The sequence below is a fragment of the Eptatretus burgeri genome, chromosome 5 (assembly GCF_056783735.1).
Source record: "Eptatretus burgeri isolate ZD-2024b chromosome 5, Ebu_testis_v1, whole genome shotgun sequence".
In the NCBI taxonomy this organism is placed as follows: Eukaryota; Metazoa; Chordata; class Myxini; order Myxiniformes; family Myxinidae; genus Eptatretus; species Eptatretus burgeri.
The window spans coordinates 70,424,198-70,449,616 of NC_140965.1; the positions used below are offsets into that span (position 1 = coordinate 70,424,198).

Sequence of the window (25,419 nt, forward strand, 5' to 3'; positions counted from 1 at the left end):
AATATGCATTACATCCTTAGATATAGTAATTATGTAAGAAACATGTATGCATCTTGTGTTTGAGTTTCTTGTTTCATCAAAATAATAAGATATTGTATAGCAAATATACATAACATTGAAATATACTGAATTGATGATCTGAGATGAGGTTGTTGAAGATTAGGAAGGATTTTATGTCAACTGTGATGATGCATTACATGACCTTGCTGAAGATTGGAAATAAGGTGATAAGTCCATGTATTCTTTTTTTTGTATGCAAAATATTGTATCGCCAGGCCCGTGGAAGAGCTAGAACACAAAACAGATCAGGATGCAACTGAACAAAAAGAACAACAGAAAGAGAGGGGGGCAGGATGGGGGGGGGACAAGACCAACAACTGGGCAGAGGGAGAAAATAGATGGAGGACAAACAAGGGATGTGGGTAAGAATGAAGTATGGGGAAAGACACAGTGGATGGACAAGATGGATATAGAAACAGACTCACAAACTCACAGGAAGGAAAAACAGGAAATTTGGAAGGAGGTAGGTTTGGTATTGGGAGGTTGGGAGGGGGGGTTAACAGGGGTGAAAAAAAAAACTTATGGTTGATTTTGGATTGGGGGGGGGGGATGATCTGAGTTGATGGTGAACAGATGTCTTGAAGACCTGGAGGGATGAATTAGTTTGAGGAGAATGTAGAAATTTGTTCCACAGGCAGGAAAAAAGAAAAAGAGAAGGAATGAGTGGAGGTGAGTAGTGATTGCAGATTTTGGGAGTTTCACCAGAAGCGGGTTGCTGGTGGACTGCATGAGCTCTGCAGAAACATGGGGGAGGGGAGTGGGGGGAAAAGCACAGAAAGAGGAGCAGGTGAAAAACACAGAAAGGAAACCAAAGAAGACAGAGAGACCACCGACCTGTCTGTGACAGCAGTGATAGGTCCATTAACTCAGCTTCATCACGGGTGATTACAATGATCATGAAGGTCTTCGTTTCGACGGCGAAAGTTGAGCTCGGTGTGAGGCAGGGGCACCATTCCAGAGGAGAGAGCAGTGCTCCATCAAGCTGTAAATGAAGGTCTTGTAAGTGGGTAAGACTTCAGGTGTGCCAAGGAAAGACCTTTCACAATGGAGGATGACCAGTCAGCGGCTGGATTTAGAGGCCAATTTTGAAATGTGGTTTGTCGAAGAAAGTTCATAGCTGAGAGCGAGACCCAAGAGTTTGAGTGACTGAACTTCTTCAAGAGCATTGTAAAGAAAATAGATGGGAGTGTTTGACAGTTTGTGACCGATTCTAAGTGTTTGACCAGCTTGCGATTTTAAGGATGTGGGATTTGATGGCAGAGAGTGGGGTCATCAGGAAAAAGATAAACAGGATTTTCCAGAGAGCGAGAGAAACGATTGGGAATAAGATTTGGCCAACAACTCTGCATTGGAGCACTCCAGCCTTGACAAGGAGAGGAGATGAAAGGATTCCATTGAGAGTCACACACTGGCTCGGAGACTGGAGGAAGTCAGTAGCCCAAGAGTGGAGTTGGCTTTGGATGCAATAAGTAGACAGTTTGGAGAGCAAGGTGGGATGCCAGACAATTGTAAGCTCGATATATGTCATCCCAGACAATTGTAAGCTCGGTATATGTCTAGGGAGACTGTCCTGATCTCATGTCAGACATTGAGGGCCTCCACCATTGTTGGGAGAATCGAAGCAGCATGTACAAGGTAGAGTGACCAGATCTGAAACTGAATTGATGATCTGAGATGAGGTTGTTGAAGATTAGGAAGGATTTTATGTCAACTGTGATGATGCATTACATGACCTTGCTGAAGATTGGAAATAAGGTGATAAGTCCATAGTTGAGGGGATCTCTTTTTACACTTCTTTATGTAATGCAGTGATGTTGGCTGAGGTCCCACAGATGGAAGATGTCAAGAGGGCAAATTATAGGGTGAAAAGGGCAGGAAGAAGATGTGCAAGAGCAGCAGAACAGGTTTTTCGGACACATGAGCTGATGCCATCTGGGTCCAGTAGCAGATTCAGTCAAGAATTGACAAATTTCTCCACCTTATCAAGTGCAAAAGATCCAGACTCCAGGAGCAGTTGGGTACACTCAGGAAGGGTGGCTACAGAAAGTGAGATATTGGGGACACAAGATTTGGAATCAAACATTGAACTGAGACATTCGGCTTTCTCACGAGCAGAGTTGCCTGTGGTGAAATTGAGGGGAGTGATGGAGGGGGAACATATTCCAGAGACCGACTTAACAAGGTACCACCAGGTATTGGAGGAGGGAGACAAGTTTGAAATTTCAATCTTGAGGTTGGACAGATGTTTCTCTCATTGCAGGCTCCTCTGTCATCACCACCTCCAGAAGCGAGGATTTACCATTGGGAGAAATCCAGGTGGGAAAGTTCACAGATGGAGATGGTCCCATGGAATCACAGAAGTCTCTTGCTGATGTGCCTTGACTGGCGAGAGAGGTACCAACACCCAGCTAATACATGACTTTTGAAATGACGTCATTCCTCCCCAGAATGTTTGACACGCATGTGCAGAAACCCCCAGAAATAGTGATCTTCTATCGTGTGTATGTGACAGGGTTTATAATGGCTCACGAAGGTTCGAAAATAAGCCAAAAATGAGAGAGGGAGAAAGTGAGAGAAAAAGAAAGAAAGAGAGAAAAAGAAAGAAAGAGAGAGAGAGAGAAAGCAAGAGAAAGAGAAAGAGAAAGAGAAAGAGAAAGAGAAAGAGAAAGAGAAAGAGAAAAAGAAAGTGAGAGAAAGAGAAAGAGAAAGAGAAAAAGAAAGCGAGAGAGAAAGCGAGAGAGAAAGCGAGAGAGAAAGCGAGAGAGAAAGCGAGAGAGAAAGCGAGAGAGAAAGCGAGAGAGAAAGCGAGAGAGAAAGCGAGAGAGAAAGCGAGAGAGAAAGCGAGAGAGAAAGCGAGAGAGAAAGCGAGAGAGAAAGCGAGAGAGAAAGCGAGAGAGAAAGCGAGAGAGAAAGCGAGAGAGAAAGCGAGAGAGAAAGCGAGAGAGAAAGCGAGAGAGAAAGCGAGAGAGAAAGCGAGAGAGAAAGCGAGAGAGAAAGCGAGAAAGAGAAATCGCTGGGGCATTTCTCCACACAACAAAAGAGTTGGAAGGAGACACCGCATATGGAGATATTTAGTTTGGGTGCTCTGAATACTGATGGGCAGGTCATATCTCGAGCTTGTGAATGCACATTGAAAGTTTAAAATAAACTTTTATAATGATGATATTTGCTCTTAATCAAGTTGCGGGAAGTGGGGGAGAATTGGCAGGAAGAGTGGGAGCTGTCAGGGTAAATATCTTGTTTGTTTGTTTCTGGAGCCACAAGAAAATTCAACTAAATTTTTAATCTACTGCTGAAAATGTGCATGTGCGTGTGTGTGTGCGCGTGTGTGTGTGCGCGTGCGCGTGCGCGTGCGCGTGCGCGTGCGCGTGCGCGTGTGCATGTGCGTGTGCATGTGCGTGTGCGTGTGTGTGTGTTATAAAAAGTAAATTGGGGGGTAGAGGAGGATGGAGGAGGAAGATACAGATGAAGGGTGAGGACTGAACAAACAGACCACAATCATGACAGAGGTATCCAATCACTGATCCATCACAACGACCTACCATCCTTGCCAATAACCATGTACCCTTCTATCCCCAATCGTTTTGGGTACCTATCTCAGGTCCTACCCAATTCCTACAGACAAAATGGCATAATCCTCCCATGTTTATATTATGTTCTCATGGATTTCCTCTGTGATGAAGCATTTATTTCAGAGAATTTGGAAGCACTTCAAAGCCACAATTTACAAGCAGCACTCCTCCACTAAGCTTTCCACAACACTTGCTTTGATGGCTTCTCTCAAATTTCTCTGATTTCGTTGTTTTCCATTTAAAAAAAATAAATTGACTCACTTTGACACTTAAGTGTTCAACTCCTTGCAAACATAAACAAAAGGCTGTTTATAAATAACACATTTATTCAGGAGTACTTTGATCTGTGAAATTGTTTGAGTGCTAACGTGAAATTTTTGAGTTGTTATCTCCTTATGCGGGTTTCAGAAGATGGAACGTAGTCCTCCTCGGTCTCAAAGTATCCACCTCAGTTTCAGTGAAGGATCATGATTCATGGACCAAGCTTTGAGGTTTTCTTCTTCTCAAAGTTTTATTTTGAGGGCTTTTTTAAGGATCGTCCCCGAGCCCTGGACAGCTTCGAACTGTATTTTGTTTGTAGTAACTTTCCCAGGGATGGTTTCTAAAACCTCTGTAAGGTTCTTTCTTCTTCATCATTCCTGTTGCTTCAATAATCACTGGTACAATTTTGGCACTCTTCAGCTTCCAGGATCCTTTGACTTCATTTTTGAGATCTTGGTATTTGGTCATTTTCTTCATATCTGCATTTCCAAGCAAAAATTGCTGGTTACTGACACCTCAATTAACAATATCATCTTTTCTTTTTTTGTACCAAAGTACGATAGCTATGCTTTGTTTTCTATGTCCATGCTCAATGCGATCATCAGGTCGGATGTGAGCATTACTTCCTTGTTTTCAATGATTGCTTTTGGTTCATGTTTCCAACCTTTCATTCATGGATATTTCTCGTATTGTACACCGCTCCTTCCCAATGCCATATCCAGGCGATGCATGACATCATCGCCGGGCATGGAAAGAAGGGAGTAATCAGTTTTCACTCCATTTGTTTTTTTGTTTGTTTGTATTTTTGTTTGTCTGGGTAATATCTCAGCCATCCTTTGATCTTGGAAGATGAAATTTTGGGATAAAAGTGAAGATGTGCTTTGGCAAAAACTATTTTAAAATTAATTAATCAACTAATTATTATCGATTTATTAAGTACTTATTTATTGTATTTCTCATCTTGGCAATATCTCAGGCCCCTTTTGAGCGAGGAAGTTCATATTTGGACATGACAGTGACCAAGTGATTTGGCTATAAAGATTATTTTTGATTTATTGATTAATCAATTATCGATTCATTATTTTCTTTCTTGCTTTCTGGGTGATATTTCACCCATCCTTTGAGCTAGGAAGCTGAAATTTGGGGACAAAAGTAAAGATGTTCTTTGGCAAAAAATTATTATTTTAATTAATTAATTAATTACCTAATTATTTACGATTTATTATTTATTTCTCATCTGGGCAATATCTAAGGCACCTTTTGAGCTCGGAAACTGATATCTGGACACGACAGCAAACAAGTGATTTGGCTATATAGAGTATTCATGACTTATTGATTAACCAATTAATTATTTAATTTTCAAAAAGTTACAGATTCGATTGAAACAGTGGTGGTTTAGGTATGCTATGAGCCAATTGATGAAGAAATTAATTATTTTACGATTATCATTTGTTTCTCTTAATTGTGCAATTAATCAATCAATTATTGTACACCGCTCCCTCCCAATTTCGACTCCATGTGCTGCACGGCGGCATCGCCGGGCGCCCCAGCGATGTCGCGTGCTGAAGCATTATTATTTATTGATTAATTTATTTGGCATGGAGGCGATGTACTTTGTATGAACCGCAACTTGTTTCTTATATTTTCGTGAGTCCGATTTGCATCCAAAAACATGACAATTAGAGTTTACCATTTTGAAATTGCCATTTTTTTTCGTTTCAATGCTGAAAACTATGTTAAAAATATGATTTGAATTATAGATTTCATGACAGGAATGGCAGGTTAAAAGTGCATGCCGAAGCAGAAGTGAGTCACTGAAAATGCACACAAAGCGCAAGGGCGAAAGGCCTCGGTGGTATTCATACGTAATTTTGAAAGACCTTTATTGGCATGGTGACAAATATAAATGACCACACATGAGGAAGAGAGAGTTTGGATAAGTGGTTAAAAGTTGATCCATGTTGCCCGAGAGATAAATGAAAAATCCATGTTGCTTGCCTTATTGTCAGGTCAGGTCAGATTAGATCTGCGACTTGCTAAAGGTACGATGTAAACCTGTACCAACCTGTTCCATGGTCAGGTTGTCGGCGACTAAACCGTCTCTTCCACCAAGTTTCTTGGCGAGGAGGGTGTATGATATGGACACCCAGCAGGATGAAGAATAAAACCTGTCAAAGGGCAGAGGAGCTTCTTGTGAGCCAACGGCCATCCATATCTGGTGCCCAACTGTGTCTGCGGACGTCCTCCTGCAGTTGGGTTACTATTTGAAAAGAGGTTGGTGGCAGGATTTACACTCCGGCCACCTTAAAACCCTTCATTTCCACAAAAACATTCCAAAAGCATTCAAAAATCTGAAAAACCACTCCATGGGAGAACCTCCTGTGCAGCTTCCCTTTGCAGGGCAGCTCACAGGATGGCGGAATTGGGGCAAAGCCATCGGGACCCCCAATCTTTGATGAAAGGAGAGAAACCACGTGCTAACATTCCCAGGTCGGATTGCAGGTGTGTCAGGGTGGTGCTGAGGTGTCGTCCACCAGACGGCTGTCTCCTTGGGTTAACCTGAGGCAGTCCCTTCGGGTGGGTGTCTGGAATGTCCTATCCCTAAAAGAGGATGATCACCTGTCTCTCTTATCATCTGAGCTCATACGTTTGGACATCGGTATTGCAGCGAGATCTTGGTGGGTGGTTACAACTACTATTGGTCTGGTTGCTCTGATGGTTACCACTGTGGCGGAAAAATTTATATTAATGTATTTTAAATTGTAACAAATGGAGTTTCAGAAATGTAACTTTTATGCTGCAAATTGAATTGGCTGTCATTTCTGGCCAAAAGACTTTTGCCCCTAAATGATAAGAAATGTGTTGTTCTGGAGCAGAGTGACCGAGCTGATAAATGAACCTTTGCTTAGAAAATGTACGAAGTGGCTTTTTGTCTAAAAGACACGTCTACAGTCTGGATGAATATCCCCCAACCTCTCTCTCATGGAAGTATAAAATGTTTTGAAAGGCACATTGTTCTCAGTGCAAGCACGTGAGGAAGTATAGCTTCTCAGTGGCTTGTACTCCTTGGAACTGACCAAGTACCAAGTTAGAATAAAACTCTCTGATGTAATGTAGAAGTGCATTGAATTGGGTTGGTCTAACTGTTAACTAAAGTAAGAATAAATGAAATCGAACCAAATAATATTGCAACAAATGGGGATTCTTAAGTTCATTGTACAAGGGTGAGAAGTGTATGGTGTATAATTAGAAAATAAATTGTTTCACAAGGAAGGACTTGTGTGGACATCAGTTTTATCAGTGTCGATAGGGTTTTTGTAGGATGTTATAATCAAATCGGACAAACGTTAAACTCTGTCTGAAGTCAAATAGGATTCCACAATCGGCCAGTTAGAATCCTTCAGGAGGACAACGATCACAAGGTGGGTTTAAAAAAATCCACATCACCATACCCAAGAAGTTGCTGCAGCTGTGTCCAATAAGATGACTCCAATGATAATTGAGGTAACACCGGTCAACGAGTGTATTATGAGACTAAGGATTTGTCACTCCTTGGGTGTCATTTCCATGGTCTCTGTATATGCTCCGACTGAGGCGAGTGATCTCACCGTGAAGGACGTATTCTATGCCACGCTCGAGTCTGTGGTTGATCAGTGCCCCAGGCGAGATACTCTGAGTCTTGGGGGATTTCAATGCATCAACTGGAACTGATAGGGATGGTTATGAGATGTGTATTGGTCCCCATGAGTCTGGAACTGTGAACCAGAATTGCACTAAGTTCCTTGACTTTGCAAGAAGTCATAGACTTAGTGTGGCTGGTTCATGTTTTTAGCGCCCACAAGCTCATCGCTGGACTTGGTTTTCCAATGCTGGTGGTGTGGCAAAATAGATTGACCATGTGCTCATCGATGGTCACTGGAGGATTATCCAGAACTGCAGGGTCTACCTGAGTGCTCAGTTCCTCAATACTGACCACCGGCTCATTGTAGCAACTCTTAAGTTTCAACTTCAATCCAGGAGAATGGTACCATCCCAGCCTTGGCTGGATGTTGGCAAGCTAAATGATGAGAGGGTAGCTGAGGAGTTTGCGAACATGCTGAGTGAAGATTTGAGGGGTTCCGGTACTTTGGGGGATCCTGAGGAGTTGTTGAGTGCCTTCAAGACCACTGTCCTTTATGTTGCCTGTCGATGTCTTGGAAGTTACCGGAGGGTGAAGAATAATTTTGTCTCTCAAGGGACACTGGATACCATTGCCCAGAGTCGCAGGGCCAGGCTGAATGGCAGAGCTGAGCTGTTCAGGGAGCTGAGGCATAAAACTGTACATGCACAAAGGGTGGACAAAGAGGCCAATGTGCAAGGAATCTGTGAGGGGGTAGAGCAGTGTTTCTCAACCGGGGTTCCCTGGAACCTTAGGGTTCTGCAAGAGGTCGCTCGGGGTTCTGCGAGAAACAGTAATGAAGTAAAAGACATGAAGGAGAATCGATTGTCATACAACCTGAGTTGATTGTCATACAACCTCTGCATACTGGACTTCTCAACATTCCCATTCTGGACTTGGATACAAAGATGGATGGAACTAATTAATTATTGTTGAAGGCCGTGCTGTCGGTATGGGAGGAGGGGTGATGGACCAAGTGTATGTATTTACTGAACATGAAATAAAACCACATTGCTTTATTGTAAAAATGTTGGTCGTTGGCATATTTTAGTAGCCAAGGGAATATAATTATTGATCAGCAGATTTTCGCAAGACTTGCAATACCCCCTCCCACCAAGAGGGGCACAATGCCATACATATTTACATGAAGAAAATTGGGGTCATACCCACACCATAATCCACCCCACCTTGGGTATAAAAAACTTTAACTGCCTAAAACCTTCACATGCACCCTGCAAGTACAACCACCAGTTTTCAACTCATTTTGTCCAATGGTTCAAGTGTGCATACAAGTCAAACAAACAAACAAACAAATGAAAAATCACTCATAGATTGCCAACTTGGCGAAACGGAACGGCACTCCGTCGAGAACATACGTCCGCCAGGCTGAATAGTGTACATTTTCATGCCATTGATAGATTGAATCTGATTCTGGACCTGCACCAATATCGAATCGGCTTGTTCTTGTCACCGAACCAACTCTTCCACCTCGTTTTGCCACTAGTCGTCCACAACTTTTAGAGATTACATGCAATATCATTTTTAGCTCCATCTCTCAATGGTGAAGAATCAGTTAAAAATCAAATAATTCTTGTATCCAGATCTGGATCTTCACCAAAATTGAAACAGTTCTTCCCAGTGGCACTCCCAAACTGTCCACCAAGTTTTGTGTGAATCCATCCATAACCTTTGAAATATTGTGCTATATATCATTTTTGGCCCCATCTCTCAATGGTGAAGAATCACATAAAAAAACTTCTCAGATCCGGATCTGGATTCGGATCTTCATTAAAATTTAGCGTTGCCATCCTTGCCAGTCACCGACACACAGACAAAAAAAAAAAAATCAAAATGATTGCTTGAAAACTGTGGCCAAAAATCATGTGACAAACAGACAAAGAGACAGCCAAATGTGACATACTAGATACATAAATGCTACATACCAACATACTTGGCACAAAAAAATTTTTCACCAAGTAACAAACACAAATACACACAAACAGACAGATACGTCTCAACTTGCAGTATGATTCAAGAAGGTATCATGACAAATTTGAAGATTGAATGAAAGTCTGGCTTCAGCAGAAATTGATTAAGTTCTTAAACAACTGATGAAAAAAAATACCAAGCTCAGCTTCCAAATGCAATTATTGTTGGGGTTACAGAATCTTCTGTTCACTTGATCTCGTCAAAAATTACCACTGTAAAGTTCATGTATTTTTCTTGTCTGCGCTAAGCTACCCAGGGATTTTCAATTTGCCAGGCATGGTTCATTGTATTCCAATTACCAAGATTGGAGTTCCGCCCCCTCTGGTTGCAGTTGGCCAACACAAGCATGAATAAAAAAAAAAGTCTATAATGTTCCACTTTGCTTTGCAGTTTAAAACTCAAGTCAGCATGTAAAGGCAATTTCCTTAAAGCAAGCAGTTAAAAAACAATAAATTTTAAAATCACGTTACAATCTTTAATGTACCAAGTTATACCACAGTATTTGAGACTTCAATGAGGTCTATTTTGATAACATGACAGATTAAATGATCCTCCATTTATTTAAACACAAGAACCACTTGAAGTATTAAATCCTAGTATTGAAGAGGTAATAGAGTAAATAGGTTAAACAATGTTCAAGAAAATAATTCGAAGCAATGATTAGAATGTGGGAAGGGAGGTGGATTTTGGGGAGGGAGAGGGGAAGCGATGACTGCAGTGCAAAATCCAAACAAAAGAATGAAGCTCTGAAAACATCACAAACCTCGGATTTATCTTCTTCTTCTTCTTCTTCACGTTTATTCTTCCTAACACTGGGGGAAAAAATTATTAATACAATGAGGAAGAGTTTAAGTCCGACCAAAGTTAAACAAATAGCAGTAAATCTGGAAGCCTTCATTATATACGAGCAAATACAACCCGTCACTTCATTGATGGAAATATTAAGTGGAGAGGGGGAGGGGGGAGAGAAAGAGGGAGAGGAGGAAGGGGGTAGAGAGAGGAGGGAGGAGGGAGAGAGAGGAGAGAGGAGGGAGAGAGAGGAGAGAGGAGGGAGGGGGGGTAGTGGATGGAGAGAGGAGGGGGGAAGAAGGGGAGAGTGAGGGATAGAAGAGAGAGGAGGGAGTGGAGGGAGAAATGATGGAGGGAAGGGGGAGAGAGAAAGAGAGGAGAGAGAGGGGAGGGAGGAGGGGTGGGGGAGCTAGGAGGGTGAGGCAGGGAGGACCTCGGGGAGCGAAGGGGCCGAGGAAGGGGGCCTCACCAAACATCACGATACACTCTGGGAAGGGGGGTGGGGGGTTGGAGCGAGGACGATGGGGGAGAGAGAGGAGGGAGGGGACTGAGGAAGGGGAGAGGGGTTTGGGAGGAGATAAGTATGAGAGGAGGGGTTCTCAACTTGCATTTGGTTGTGGGACTTGTGGAGAAGGAGGGGGGGAGGTAGTGCAAGATTGAACGAAATGCGGTACGTTAAAACAGCAAGTTAATACAGCACATGGAGACCGCTAGCAGATGTCCATGAGGGAGAGAGGGGAGGGGGTTTGCGAGGAGGTAAGCATCAGGGGAGGAGGTTTGGGGGGAGGTAAGCATGAGGGGAGGTGGAGGGAAGGCAGCTTGAGGGCAAGAGAGAGGTCAATCACAGGGGCAAGGACCCCTTCACAACAAAGAGCCAATCGACAAAGGATACATGATCAGCAACACCAATAAACGGAGGAAGAGTGGGAAAGCAGGTTGGCAGCTCGTGCAACATACATGACCCGCTATCGTCTGTCGCAGAATGCTGATAATGATACATCAGGACAAGTCCCCCAGCAAAATGTTCAACCAAATTCCAGCATAGGACATGCTGCAGCACACATGGTGCAGTTCCTTGCCCGACGCCAAAATCCTCACAGGAAGCCACGTCACACAAACAGTCCTCATCCCACGAGTTAAACTTGCCCCATCAGACGCCAACCTTCCATTCACACTGCAGAAGATACAATTTGCAGTCACTCGCATACTCGATGACCATAAACAAACCCCACGACCAAACATTTGACAAACTCGGAATATACCTCCCAGCCCCCGTGTTCTCCCATGGCCAACTATATGTTGCATTTTCACGTGCAAGAGGTTACTCCTATATATCTATCAAAGTGGACAATAATTCCTCACAAGGACTATTCAGCAACAAGACACTGACCCAAAATATCATCGACAGGGAGGGCCTTTAGAAAACTAAGGACAGGTAACCATAGCGCATCACATCCCTGATGACACCCTCCCCAGCTTCCCATAACATCAACTATAACGCCTCATCCACCTTTTGCCACCCATTCAACTCCATGCGGAGCAAGGGGATATGCTAGTATATATATATATATATATATATATGGTGTCCCAAAAAAATATACAACTTTTAAAATGCTTTGTTTGATCCTAAAAAAAGCAGTAATTTTGTCACGAATGCTTCATTTCTTGATGCAGAGACTCTGAAGTTTATTTTGATACCAAGCAGGCCAGAAAAATTCTTAACCATTGGGAGATGGTGATTGGGAGATGGAAGATGGAACCATTGGGAGATAGAAGAAGTGATTCTTAACCATTGGGAGATGGTGATTGGGAGATGGAAGATGGAACCATTGGGAGATAGAAGAAGTGATTCTTAACCATTGGGAGATCGGGCTAAAAATGGTATGTAGCATGACAGCTCAAACAGTTGTGGACGGATTCGTACGAAACTTGGTGGGCAGGTTGGGTGTGTGTCAAGGAAGAATAGATTCAATTTTGGTGAAGATCTGGATCAGGATCCGAGAATTTTTAAAGTGATTCTTCACCATTGAGATGGGGCCAAACACGATATATCAAAAACTTATGGACGGATTTGGACGAAACATGAGGGATAGGTTGGGTGTGTGACAAGGACAAATTTATTTGATTTTGATGAAGATCTGAATCCCGGATATGCGGATTAAAAATTTTTTTTAAAGTGATTCTTCACCATTGAGAAATGGGGCCATAGCAACATACATAATAGCAAGATATTTCAAAAACTTGTGGAAGGATTATGACAAAACTTGGCGGATGAGTTGGTTGGGTGAGAAGAACAAGACGACTAGATTTTGGTTCAGATTAGCAGATCCAGCCAATTGGGATACAAAACAGAAACTGCTCAGCCTGGCGGAGCTATGCGTTTCACCGAGTGTCGTCGTTCGCCCGTCCCCTGCGCAGCGGAAGACTGGGTTTTACAATCACTTTTGTGTGTCCGTGCTGTATCTTTTTTTTTACTGTTTGGAGCTTTATGAAATTTTCAACAAAGCTTTATGAGAAGATGGAGAAGACAAATGAAATATTTGGTCAAAATCATGTAAAATCATCAATTTTCATCCAATCGACCTGAAATTTTAAAGTGTCATTTGAGCTTTTGTTATCAAATTTTCAACAAAGCATTATTATGAGAACTACCACGGTACCCACCCGACGGGCGATGTTGTTCCAAACACGCAACACATTCTTCTGATGCATACCTTAATTTGGGCGGTGTGTCGGCAAAAAAAAAAACAACAAAAAAAAACCCATGAAGTTACGTGAATGAAGCAAAAACATACTGACTGCTTACAATTCAAAACACCTCACTGTACTGGAAAACGTGGGGAAGGACAGAGATACTGTACAGGACTGTAAATGGTGGCGACTTGTAATACCCTCCTCCACCTGTAGGCGGCGCAACACGATACACATTTACATCGACAAATTGTGTCGTCGTTCCCCCTCACCCCACACCCTCCCCTTCAGACATTAATTGGGCTTATGCCGATTCTCTGTAGCAAGACTGGATGTAATTGGGCCAGATCTGCACGAGTGGCCCGACAAACACCCGTCCGTGAATTACAGTAAAGATATGGAGAAAACAGGGGTGAGTTTTTTTTTTTTTTCGTGTGACTAAAAGTTCACAAACAACGAATGAATCGATTGTAAAGAAACCTTCGTGTGAATGACTCGGCAAATGTACGTTCGGGATATTAAGGTAGCGCATTGTGAACTTTACCACAGGGCGACGAGGCAGTTTGTTTTAGAAGCATCACGCACCTCTCTCCAGGGGGACGTGCCGATACCGTCGTGACAGGAGCACTTGTTTTTGTCGAAACTACGTCGTCCGAACATTGTGACGCCGGCTTATCACCGGCCGAATGAAATCCGAACCTTGACGCCTCCATGAATTGCGTTTCCCGCCAACAAAGCACTACGGCGGCCGTCCTCGAGCTTTGATGACTCCAGAAACGCAATTTCTTTATTGTGCGAATAATAACCCTGGTTTTTACTCATTTTTTTTTTTTATCACGAGTCCTCCATAAGTTGGTTTCGCTTTCCTTCACTTATTTTTCTGTATAATTGTTTTTTTTCTCTTTTTCGTTGACGTTTCAGGTTTTTAAGAAATTGCATTAGGCGGTGTAGTAGAAGGTTCAACAAATGAATAAAATGAAGGTGTACATGTTATAATGTAAGGCATTTCCTTTATGGTCTTCAACGTTTTTATCTTGAAGCGTCGATAGATTATTTGAAGAATTACATACCAGAGTATCTCGGAAAGGATTACCGTCAAAAAAGCAGTTCATCAAGGAAAAAAGGACGATCACGTGGTGTGATGTACCCAGTCGTTTCGTCACGGTGTCTTCGGCAGTTCGACTGGAGGATTCTTCCCGTACTTTACAATCTCAGCGTCCTGTGGTCCTTCTGTAGTTTCCCCTCATTTCGTTCATCCTGCTCCTTGTGGAGATCTTGTACCGGGTAGTTGAGTCTCCAGGTGCGATCTCCCTCATTCAGGACATACAGCGTACACGGCACAGGTACTAAGTAGGCCGCGTACACGGCACAGGTACTAAGTAGGCCGCATACACGGCACAGGTACTAAGTAGGCCGCGCACACGGCACAGGTACTAAGTAGGCCGCGCACACGGCACAGGTACTAAGTAGGCCGCGCACACGGCACAGGTACTAAGTAGGCCGCGCACACGGCACAGGTACTAAGTAGGCCGCGCACACGGCACAGGTACTAAGTAGGCCGCGCACACGGCACAGGTACTAAGTAGGCCGCGCACACGGCACAGGTACTAAGTAGGCCGCGCACACGGCACAGGTACTAAGTAGGCCGCGCACACGGCACAGGTACTAAGTAGGCCGCGCACACGGCACAGGTACTAAGTAGGCCGCGCACACGGCACAGGTACTAAGTAGGCCGCGTACACGGCACAGGTACTAAGTAGGCCGCGTACACGGCACAGGTACTAAGTAGGCCGCGTACACGGCACAGGTACTAAGTAGGCCGCGTACACGGCACAGGTACTAAGTAGGCCGCGTACACGGCACAGGTACTAAGTAGGCCGCGTACACGGCACAGGTACTAAGTAGGCCGCGTACACGGCACAGGTACTAAGTAGGCCGCGTACACGGCACAGGTACTAAGTAGGCCGCGTACACTGCACAGGTAGGCCTCGTTCAGAGTTATAAATTCTTGTCAATAACTTCGTTCCCTTCACTTCCGATTTCACTGTCTCTGAAACAAAACGCAGCTGGTGGCGGTCGGGAGATTCTCAAGGATGTGACCGCGTCACCACGAGTACTTGCGAAAACGAATAAATGTGGACTGTATTATCATCAGTATTCATACACGGTAATCAGCGTGTACCTTGTAATCATTAGTGTTCGTACACGGTAATCAGCGTATACCTTGTAATCATGAGTGTTCGTACACGGTAATCAGCGTGTACCTTGTAATCATTAGTGTTCGTACACGGTAATCAGCGTATACCTTGTAATCATGAGTGTTCGTACACGGTAATCAGCGTATACCTTGTAATTATTAGTGTTTGTACACGGTAATCTGCGTATACCTTGTAATCATTAGTGTCCGTACACGGTAATCAGCATATACCTTGTAATCATTAGTGTTCGTACACTGTAATCAGCGTATACCTTGTAATCATTAGTGTCCGTACACGGTAATCAGCGTATACCTTGTAATCATTAGTGTCCGTACACGGTAATCAGCGTATACCTTGTAATCATTAGTGTCCGTACACGGTAATCAGCGTATACCTTGTAATCATTAGTGTCCGTACACGGTAATCAGCGTATACCTTGTAATCATTAGTGTTCGTACACGGTAATCAGCATATACCTTGTAATCATTAGTGTTCGTACACGGTAATCAGCGTATACCTTGTAATCATTAGTGTCCGTACACGGTAATCAGCGTATACCTTGTAATCATTAGTGTTCGTACACGGTAATCAGCGTATACCTTGTAATCATTAGTGTCCGTACACGGTAATCAGCGTATACCTTGTAATCATTAGTGTTCGTACACGGTAATCAGCATATACCTTGTAATCATTAGTGTTCGTACACGGTAATCAGCGTATACCTTGTAATCATTAGTGTCCGTACACGGTAATCAGCGTATACCTTGTAATCATTAGTGTTCGTACACGGTAATCAGCGTATACCTTGTAATCATTAGTGTTTGTACACGGTAATCAGCGTATACCTTGTAATCATGAGTGTTGATAGACGGTAATCAGCGTGTACCATGTAATATATATATACAGTCAAAGCTCGTTACTATGCCACCTCGCTTCAATGCCACTCTCGCTATTATACCACTTTTGCTCGGTCCCGACAAAATTCAATACAAAATAAATTTACTATGCCACCCCCTACTCTCGCTACCATGCCACTACTGCGTGACTGTTAAAAGGCACGAGTCGTGAAAAAGTCCGTATTGCGCAGTGCTCGATTATCACACTCACGTCCAAAGGCGAAGCGACGAACTACAGTCCAGCTGCGCACAACATAACTCAATACGTACGCGCATAGTCAGACTGTGTCAAAACAAGCGATTCTTCTCCCCGATGCCAGCCACAACAAGCCAATCACAACACGCACAACGAGACACAAAAAAGCGCGAGCACACACACAGACACGCAGGCACACGTACAACAGTGACATCATTTTTTTTCAAATTCAGCCCATAATGTCAGCTCAGAAACGCAAGCGAACCGACTTTACGCTGAAGGAGAAGAAGGAGATCATTGATGCCGTGAAGAAGGAGCCAAATCAGTCCAAGTTGGCCAGGGAGATTAGCAAGAAATGGGGCGTCGAAGTTAAGAGAACCACCGTGAAGGGCATTCTCAGCAAGAAGGATGCAATCGAGGCTGCAATCAAAGCTGGATTTCCATCGAAGCGCAAGAAGTTGACGCAGGCTCACGACCCGAAGCTTGATGAGGGAGTGCTCATGTGGCTGAAGCAATCAAGAGGACAGAATGTGCCTGTCAGCGGCGATCTGATCAAGGAGAAGGCGATGAAACTGGCCGAGCTGATGCACATCCCAGACTTCATGGCGAGCGACGGTTGGTTGGGCAATTTCAAGAAGCGCCACGGCATCACGTTCAAGACAGTACAGGGCGAAGCTGGAGCGGTGGATTCGCAATCCCTTCTTGAGTGGCAACAACAGGTTCTCCGGCCCTTACTCGGGCAGTTCTCCACAGACGACGTCTTCAACCTGGACGAGACTGGACTCTTCTGGCAGCTGCTTCCGAACAAGATCATGGCTTTCAGGGGAGAGCGGTGTACTGGAGGAAAGAAAAGCAAGCAAAGGATCACTCTTCTGGTTGGGGCAAACATGAGCGGCAGCGAGAAGTTCCCTCTTCTGGTGATTGGCAATTCCAAGAAACCCCGTGCCTTCAAGAACAAAGAGATCCCGGTCAAGTACAAGGCGAACTCGAAGGCGTGGATGACGGCGGAGCTTTTCGAGGAGATGTTGCGTGAGTGGGATGGACGACTCGGCCAGCAGGGACGCAGAGTGCTGGTCTGTCTCGACAACTTCTCTGGCCACCCTCCCGAGCTCGAGCTGAACAACATCCAACTGGTCTTCTTCCCACCCAACACGACAGCCAATTCACAACCAATGGATCAGGGAATCATAGAGAACCTCAAGCGCCACTACAAGAAGCTCCTGCTATGCCGCCGGCTTGAGGCCATAGACGAGGGAAAGGAGTTCAAGTTCACGTTGCTCGACGCTCTACACGTTGCCCGGCGTGCTTGGGAGCAGGTCGGCAAGTCGACGATCAGGAACTGTTTCGCGAAGGCCAAGTTCATCGAAGAGGAGATCCAAACTGAGCCACAGGATGCGGAGCTGCCCGACATCTGGGAAGCTCTGCCTGCCGAGGAAAAGATGCACGAGAACGAGGAGATCGAGCTGTCTGACTTTCTCGAAGCCGACGAGCGCCTCGCAACTGGCGGGTATTTCACGCTGGAGGAGATTGCGGAGGAGATTCTGTGCAGTGAGGAGCCGGTGGAAAGCGAAGATGACGAGGTAACTGTCGAGGAGGAAATCGTTCCGTTCGAGGAAGCCCAGCGAGCTTGTAGCACCGTCCGGAAGTTCATGCAGCAGAGAAGCGGGAAGCCCGGTGTGATGCAAGCGTGCGATCGGCTAGACGAGATGCACGAGATCCGCCGAAAGAAGATGCGCCAGCCGACGATTCTTGAAAGCTTTGTGTGTCGTGAATTTCTCACCATGCCATATGTTAGTGTGTGAACTCTGTTAGTGTGTGTATGTTCTCCGTTCGCTTAGCTTATACAACAGTCATGCCTTTTACTCGCTGGAATAAATTTTGTCTAAAGATTAACTACAGATGGGTAACTTGAGAAAATAAGGCCGTTTTTACAAAATCTCGTTACTATGCCACTCTCGCTACTATGCCACTTTTGCTCGGTCCCGACGGGTGGCATAGTAACGAGCTTTGACATATATATATATATATATATATATATATATATATATATATATATATATATATATATATATATATATATATATATATATATATATATTTAGCAGAACCTCAAAATGTGTATATATTTTTCATTGTAACCATTGGTTGGAGAGCGAGCCTGACTCCACCCCTGAAAAAATAAATCATACATCTGCCATTTTTGCTGACATATTCACAATTTGTGTTACTAGTGTTATATTTACAATTGCCACACCTTACCTATAAGTTTTCTCTTCAGTGTAAAAAAAGACCAAAAGCTACTGTTAAAAGCATCATCAAATGTCGATAGGTTGCAGCCCGTCGGCGTCATAGGTGTTCTGAGGCACACGGTTTGTGTTTGCCCCAGACTTCAAGCCTTCCGGCTATAGGATCATTCCTTCATGACCCAGTGGAATTTGAATCCATCCAAACAATGCAAACATGATGTATTATATATGCACATCAGCAACAGCCATATTTTGGCTTCATTCGATACCATTGAGAGATGGGGTCAAAGACGATATATATCACGATATTTCAAAAAGTTGTGGATGGGTTAGGGCAAAACTTGGTGGATGAGTTTGGTAGGTGACAAGAGCAAGCTGATTAGATTTTGGTTCAAGTCATGATCCAGATCCGCCCTATCGGTGGGATACAAAATGTAAACTGTTCAGCCTGGTTGTGGTATGCGTTCTACCAAGTGCCGTTCTACTTTTGTAGTTGTCATTGATAAGTTGGGCGGGAGATGTTTTGAAAAATGTCGATTGTCGATGTAGTGTCTTTGTGATGTTGTCCTAATATGTCTAGGTGTCTGTGTGGTTAGATGTGAAGTGGCATGGTTGATTAGGATTGACACCTGCAGCTGCAAGGAACTGCGCATCTCTCACGTCCATGTGGTCTTTGATTTTTTTTTTTTTATTGTAACCATTTTCCCTCAGTGTGTAGATACTCGATGGGTGTTGTTCATGTGCAACTTGTTGCAAAGGAATTTATTTTGTAGGGTGTTGAGATGTATGTTTGTTTGGCTGGAGGCCCAGTATGAGCCGGCGTAGTTCATGACTGATCTAATGTACTGCTTTTAATTAACCTCCGCCATCGAAGATGGACGGAGGTTACTGTTTTCACCCCTGTCTTGTTTGTTATCTTGCCAAAACGAAGTTTTTGCAAGATATGTTAGTCAGCTTGTATGTATTTTTTTGTTTGTTTGTTTGTTTGTTTGTCTGTAATCACGTATAAAAAATTCTACAGAGCACAGTTATCATGGGAAATTTTTGTAACTTCGCATATCGGAGGCCTATAGAGGTCCCTTTCAGTGCACAAAATTTTGAAGGTCAAGATCAAAGGTCAAGGTCACTTTGTCGCAAATCAGGGGAGTCGACGAAACCCTTATTTTTTGAGTAATTTTGATCGGATCGTCTTCAAACTTCATGGGAATATAGTTCATGGTCTGGCGCTCAGCTGATTAATTTTTGGTGGCGATTGGCCTTGACCTTCATATGTTTTTTTTTTTTGTTGTTTTTTTTTTTTTTTTTTTGGTCTGTAATCACGTATAAATCGCTCTGCAGAGCACAGTTATCATTGGAAATTTTTGTAACTTGGCATATCAGAGGCCAATAGAGGTCCCTTTCAGCGCATAAAATTTTGAAGGTCAAGGTCAAAGGTCAAGGTCACTTTGTCACAAATCAGGGGAGTCGACGAAACCATTATTTTTTGAGTAATTTTGATCGGATCGTCTTCAAACTTCATGGGAATATAGTTCATGGTCTGGCACTCAGCTGATTAATTTTTGGTGGCGATTGGCCTTGACCTTCATGGTTAGCGCCTCAAGTCAAACATATTTGACCCCAAGGTCAAATTTTCAAGTTTTAGGAACCATATCGTGTCGTACCTCAAATTGAACACCTTGATGAGTGCTTTCTAGATATGTCAAGCTTGAGACGTTATGACGTCATTTGGTGACGTTATGAGGAAAAAGCATATTTTTCATGGTTACTCTGTAGAACGATTCTCATCGGAAACTCTCGTAGGCAGATAGATATTCGTCAAGGAGTCGCTCCTGGTGGATAGCAGCTCTGTTCACCTCAGTGTGACCTTAAAGAAGTCACACGTGGTCACCTTTTGGCAAGATACTGGTCACCCTGCGGGTGACATTGGTTTATTTGTTTGTTTGTCTGTTTGTTTGTGAACAGTATTACGGAAAAACTCGACGGATTTCCACGAAACTTGGTGGGGGGGTTAGGTCTGGCCCAAGGATCATGCCATTAAATTTTGGACTTGGTCCCCCCCCCCTCCCAAAAAAAATTGTTAGAGAAAAAAAAAATTTTTTTGCATTCATGTTTTAAGTGATTTCCAACCCCCCCCCCAAAAAAATTGTTACACCCCCAAAAAAGAATTGTTTGAGAAAAAAAAATTTTTTTTGCATTTCTACATGTTTTAAGTGATTTCCAACCCCCCCCCCAAGAAAAAATTGTTAGAGAAAAAAAATTTTTGCAACTTTTTTTTCAACAAAATGTTGATTTCTTTTTTTGCATTTCTGCATGTTTTAAGTGATTTCCAACCCCCCCCTAAAAAATGTTGGAGAAAAACTATAACTCTGTCAGCACTGTTGACATATTTAATGAATAAGATATAAGGTTCACTTGAGTGACCCAGCAGTATTGGTGGCAGAGGTTTTGCACTCTCCTGAGTGTTCCCCCTTGAGTTGCATTTCTACATGTTTTAAGTGATTTCCAACCAAGAAAAAAAAAATTGCAACTTTTTTCAAAATTTTTTCGATTTTATTTGAAGAGGATTGAATTTTTTTTTTTTTGCATTTCTACATGTTTTAAGTGATTTCAAACCCCCAAAAAAAATTGTTAGAGAAAAAAAAATTTTGCACCTTTTTTTTTCAAAAAAACCGATTTTTTTTTTTTTTTTTTTTTTTTTTTGGCATTTTTACATGTGCATCGATCTAGTTTCGTTTATTCAATCGTGGTTCAGTTGAGTCTGATCCGTTTTGACCTACAATGAATAGGATATCAGGTTAACTTAAGTGACCCAGCAGTATTGGCGGCGGAGGTTTTGCACTCTACCGAGTGCTCCCCCTCTAGTTTTTATATTAATGATGATGTTTCTTTGGGGTGTCCAAAGTTGGTACGTGTGATTGACCTATCTGTGTTCATCCTGGATGTGCATCCTTTTTTAAATTCTTTTAATGATTGTGATGTGTTCTGAGAATGACAGGAGGAGGAGGAGATTGGGACCATACCCTGTGCAGAGCGTTGGTGCTGCTTAAGCAGTCTCCTTGGCTATTAGGCACAATCCTGGACGGGTCACCACTCTGACACTGTATACCAGAATTCTGGCACTCATTTTGCCGACCTCAGAAGGATGATGGGCCGAGTTAACCCCACCTGGTATTAATTCAACAGCTGAGCAGGATTTGAACTCTGGACCCTCGGATCCAAAGCCCGCCACCCCAACCATTAAGCCAACACCAGGCATAGAATGACAGATGTGTGAAAAGTCACGCCTCATATTTTTCTTTGGTGCATGTGGGATAGGGATGTTCTTCAGTGTAATGTGTGATGCAGCGTTATGTTCCTTGGTGTAATTGGTTTTTAAAGCAGTTACTGTTCATTATCGAGTGGCGTACTTTTAGTCTGTTGATGGTGAGCCAGGTCTGTCGGGTGCTGATGAAGAGTTGAAATTGTGCTGTGCTTCTGTTGATGTTGCTATAGGTAGAGGTAATGGTTATGTCATCTGCATATCAGGCTATTTGTATGTTCTTGAGTCATTGTGCAATTTCGTGCATGAAAAGATGAGAGTATGGGGAAGAGGACTGAGCCTTGAGGGATTCAATGAGGAAATTCTGAAAGTTTCATATGACTGTCTGTGTGATAAGTAGCTGGCAAGGCGGCATTTGGTGGTGGTGTGCGTGTTTGCATGAAGTTTTATTTATTTATTTTTGTATGTGTGAGTAAGAGTTTTGGGATGGTGTCAAATGCTTTTCTACTGTCTATTGTAGTGAAAATAGTGCATTTTGGCACTTTTCTATTGTTGAAGCCATCAAAGGTGTTTTGTGTGAGGAGTATCTTTTTTTTTGTATACAAAGTCAAGGCTTGTGGTAGTATTAGTACCCGAAATGTATCAGAAAACAACAGGCCAAAAGGAACAGTCGAGGTCAGGTGTGGAAGCATGTGCCGGAGCATTGCATCGCCACGTCCACTTTCCGCTGGTACTCCAGGGGCCTCCGTCGAGCCATCTCCCAGATAGATGCAAGGCCTATTCCCATCTCCTTGAGATGCTGATCCACCTGTTGCAACTACAAGGCATCTCCTTTCTCGTCTTGCACCCTCTGCTCTTTCCATGCTTTGTCTTCCTACACCCCCCCCCCCAGATTTATTCAGAGTGCACACCATGATGATCGACCATCAACCCTGTTCTGGTGAAACTACCTATATCAAGGATCATTGCTCACCTCCACCCATTCATTCTTCTTTTTTTCCCCACCTGCAGAACCAACTTCCACATTCTCGTCAATCTCATTCTTCCTTCCAGGTCTTCAAGACGGCTGTTCACCACCACCTCAGATCGTCCCCAATCCTAAACCATGATCTTTTCTACCCTCGTTAACCCCCACCCCAATTCTTCATTCCAAATTTCCAGTTGTCCCTCATTACATGAGAGTTTCCTTCTGAAACAATCTTGTCAAGCTCATGCACACACCCATTGTTTGTCAAAGTCTGCCTCTATATTGGTCTTCAACTCTGCTGCTGGTGTTTCCCCCCTCTCTCTGCTGTTCATTTTGTCCTGTTGCATCCTGATCCATTTAGTATACTAGTCCTAGATCTTCCACGAGCCTCGACTGTGTATACAAAAAACATCTTTGTATGTAATTGACCGTATCAGTGCATTGTTGAGAATATAAATTTCATATCATTATATTGTTGGGAATAAAAAGTGCGTATCGGTGTATTGTTGGGCATCGTCGGTGTTTTGTTTTCTTCTATGATGGCTGTGTGAATGTTGTTTGTGAGAGTGAAGTGTTTAAATTTAATGGCCTTGTCGATGAGGCCGTCTCTGGTGTATATTGATATATTGGTTGCATGAGTGTGCATTTTATGGGTTGATGTGGTTGGTTTTGTGGTGTCTGGGGTGCAAGTGATAATTGTTGTGTTTGCGACTTGTGTAGGTGCGTCATGAAAGCTGCAGCCACAGGTACATGTATATGTGTTGTCTTTATTGAGAGCAGTACAGATGGAATGTTCCACCACACCTTGTGCAGCGGATGGAACCACTTCTCGCCCTGGAGCTAGCAATGCGAGTTTTACGTTTTAAAGGCAAATGTATATTGTGGTGCGTCCCGAGTTAGTTTCTATATCTCCGGCAAGAATGAGGAGAAAGGGGAGGACTGCTGGAGGGAGGTCAATCCCTCAAGAGGAAAAACTGTTTGTTGTGGATTTGTGATTCTGATTCATGTGCGAGGGGTTTGGGTGGAAGATGAGAGGAGTGGGCTGGTCCATGTGGACCGATCGGCGCTCTGACTGTGGCAGCGCTGCCCAGACAAATTCGGTTGCAGCGAGGAAGAGTGGGAAATATTTGTCCCCCGTCTTGCATTTGGAGGTACAACCACCATGACATGGTGTGGCAGCCATGTTGGAAAAAATGGAAAAACTTTGGACCTCTGTATCTCTGAAACCGTATCAAGGAAAAAATTGAAACTTGGTACGTAGCAAGTACTCCTCATGGGGAATGAGTGATTTTTTATGACATCATAGGGGCTTTCGTTATTATGTCGTAATTAACCTCCACCATCTTCGAAGATGGATGGAGGTTACTGTTTTCACCCCTTTCTGTTTGTTCGTTTGTTTGTTTGTGAACAGTATTACGGAAAAACTCCTCGACGGATTTCGACGAAACTTGGTGGGGGGGGTTAGGTATGGTCCAAGGATCATGCCATTAAATTTTGGACTTGGTCCCCCCCCCCGCCCAAAAAAAATTGTTAGAGAAATTTTTTATTTTTTATTTGCATTTCTACATGTTTTAAGTGATTTCCAACTCCCCCCCCCCCAAAAAAAAATTCCCCCCCCCAAAAAAATAGAGAGAATTTTTATTTTTGCATTTCTACATGTTTTAAGTGATTTCCAACTCCCCCCAAAAAAATTGTTACCCTTTCCCCCCAAAAAAAATTAGATTTTTTTTTTTTTTTGCATTTCTACATGTTTTAAGTGATTTCCAACTCCCCCAAAAATTGTTAGAGAAAAAAAATTTTTTTTTTGCATTTTTACATGTTTTAAGTGATTTCCAACCCCAAAAAATTGTTTGAGAAAAAAAAAATACTTTTTTTGCATATTTACATGTTTTAAGTGATTTCCAACCCCTCCCCCCAAAAAAAATTGTTCCCCCCCCCAAAAAAGAGAATTTTTTTGCATTTCTACATGTTTTAAGTGATTTCCAACCCCCCCCAAAAAAAATTGTTAGAGAAAAAAAAATTTTGCAACTTTTTTCAACAAAATTTTCTATTTTTTTATTTTTATTTTTATTTTTACATGTTTTAAGTGATTTCCAACCCCCCCCTTCCCCCCGCAAAAAAAATGTTGGAGAAAAGAACTATAACTCTGTCAGCACTGTTGACATCATATTTAATGAATAAGATATATGGTTCACTTGAGTGACCCAGCAGTATTGGCGGCGGAGGTTTTGCACTCTCCCGAGTGCTCCCCCTCTAGTTGCATATGTAGAACGCTACATCCGATCAGTATGAAAAATTTTGAGGGCCATCTCGGGGTAAAATGGTCCACAAAAATATTTTGATGACGTCATCGGTCATGTGAATCAGCAGCCATATTGTTATTTGTTTTTTTTTAAGCTTCAAAAATTTCTGAAATGGCCAAATAGATCAAGGTGAAACTTTACACATATGACCACCTGTCCATGAGGAACAAAAGGGTCACACACATGACATCATAGGTCACATGGTTTGGCAGCCAAATTGGACTTACCCTAAAACTTATAAAAAATACACCACTCTAAAGAAGTCCTGGCGAGTGTCTGCAATCTCTGCTCTCTTTCTTGTTGCTCTCTGTGATCACTGCTTTACAGCCATGTT

The 25,419-nt window shown here is 43.1% G+C and overlaps 1 protein-coding gene across 1 annotated transcript in view; it reads right to left on the reverse strand.

Annotated features, from left to right (window-relative positions):
• DSN1 (DSN1 component of MIS12 kinetochore complex) overlaps window positions 1-13,801 on the reverse strand; it is a 187,040-nt gene extending 173,239 nt beyond the window's left edge. Inside the window, exons 1-2 of the mRNA XM_085882345.1 lie at window positions 13,606-13,801; window positions 10,304-10,352 (exon numbers count right to left, since the gene is read on the reverse strand). Coding sequence (XP_085738471.1) covers window positions 10,304-10,352; window positions 13,606-13,733 — 177 coding nt within the window. The 5' untranslated portion in view covers window positions 13,734-13,801. The remainder of the gene's footprint in view (window positions 1-10,303; window positions 10,353-13,605) is intronic.
• Window positions 13,802-25,419: the final 11,618 nt, after the last annotated feature.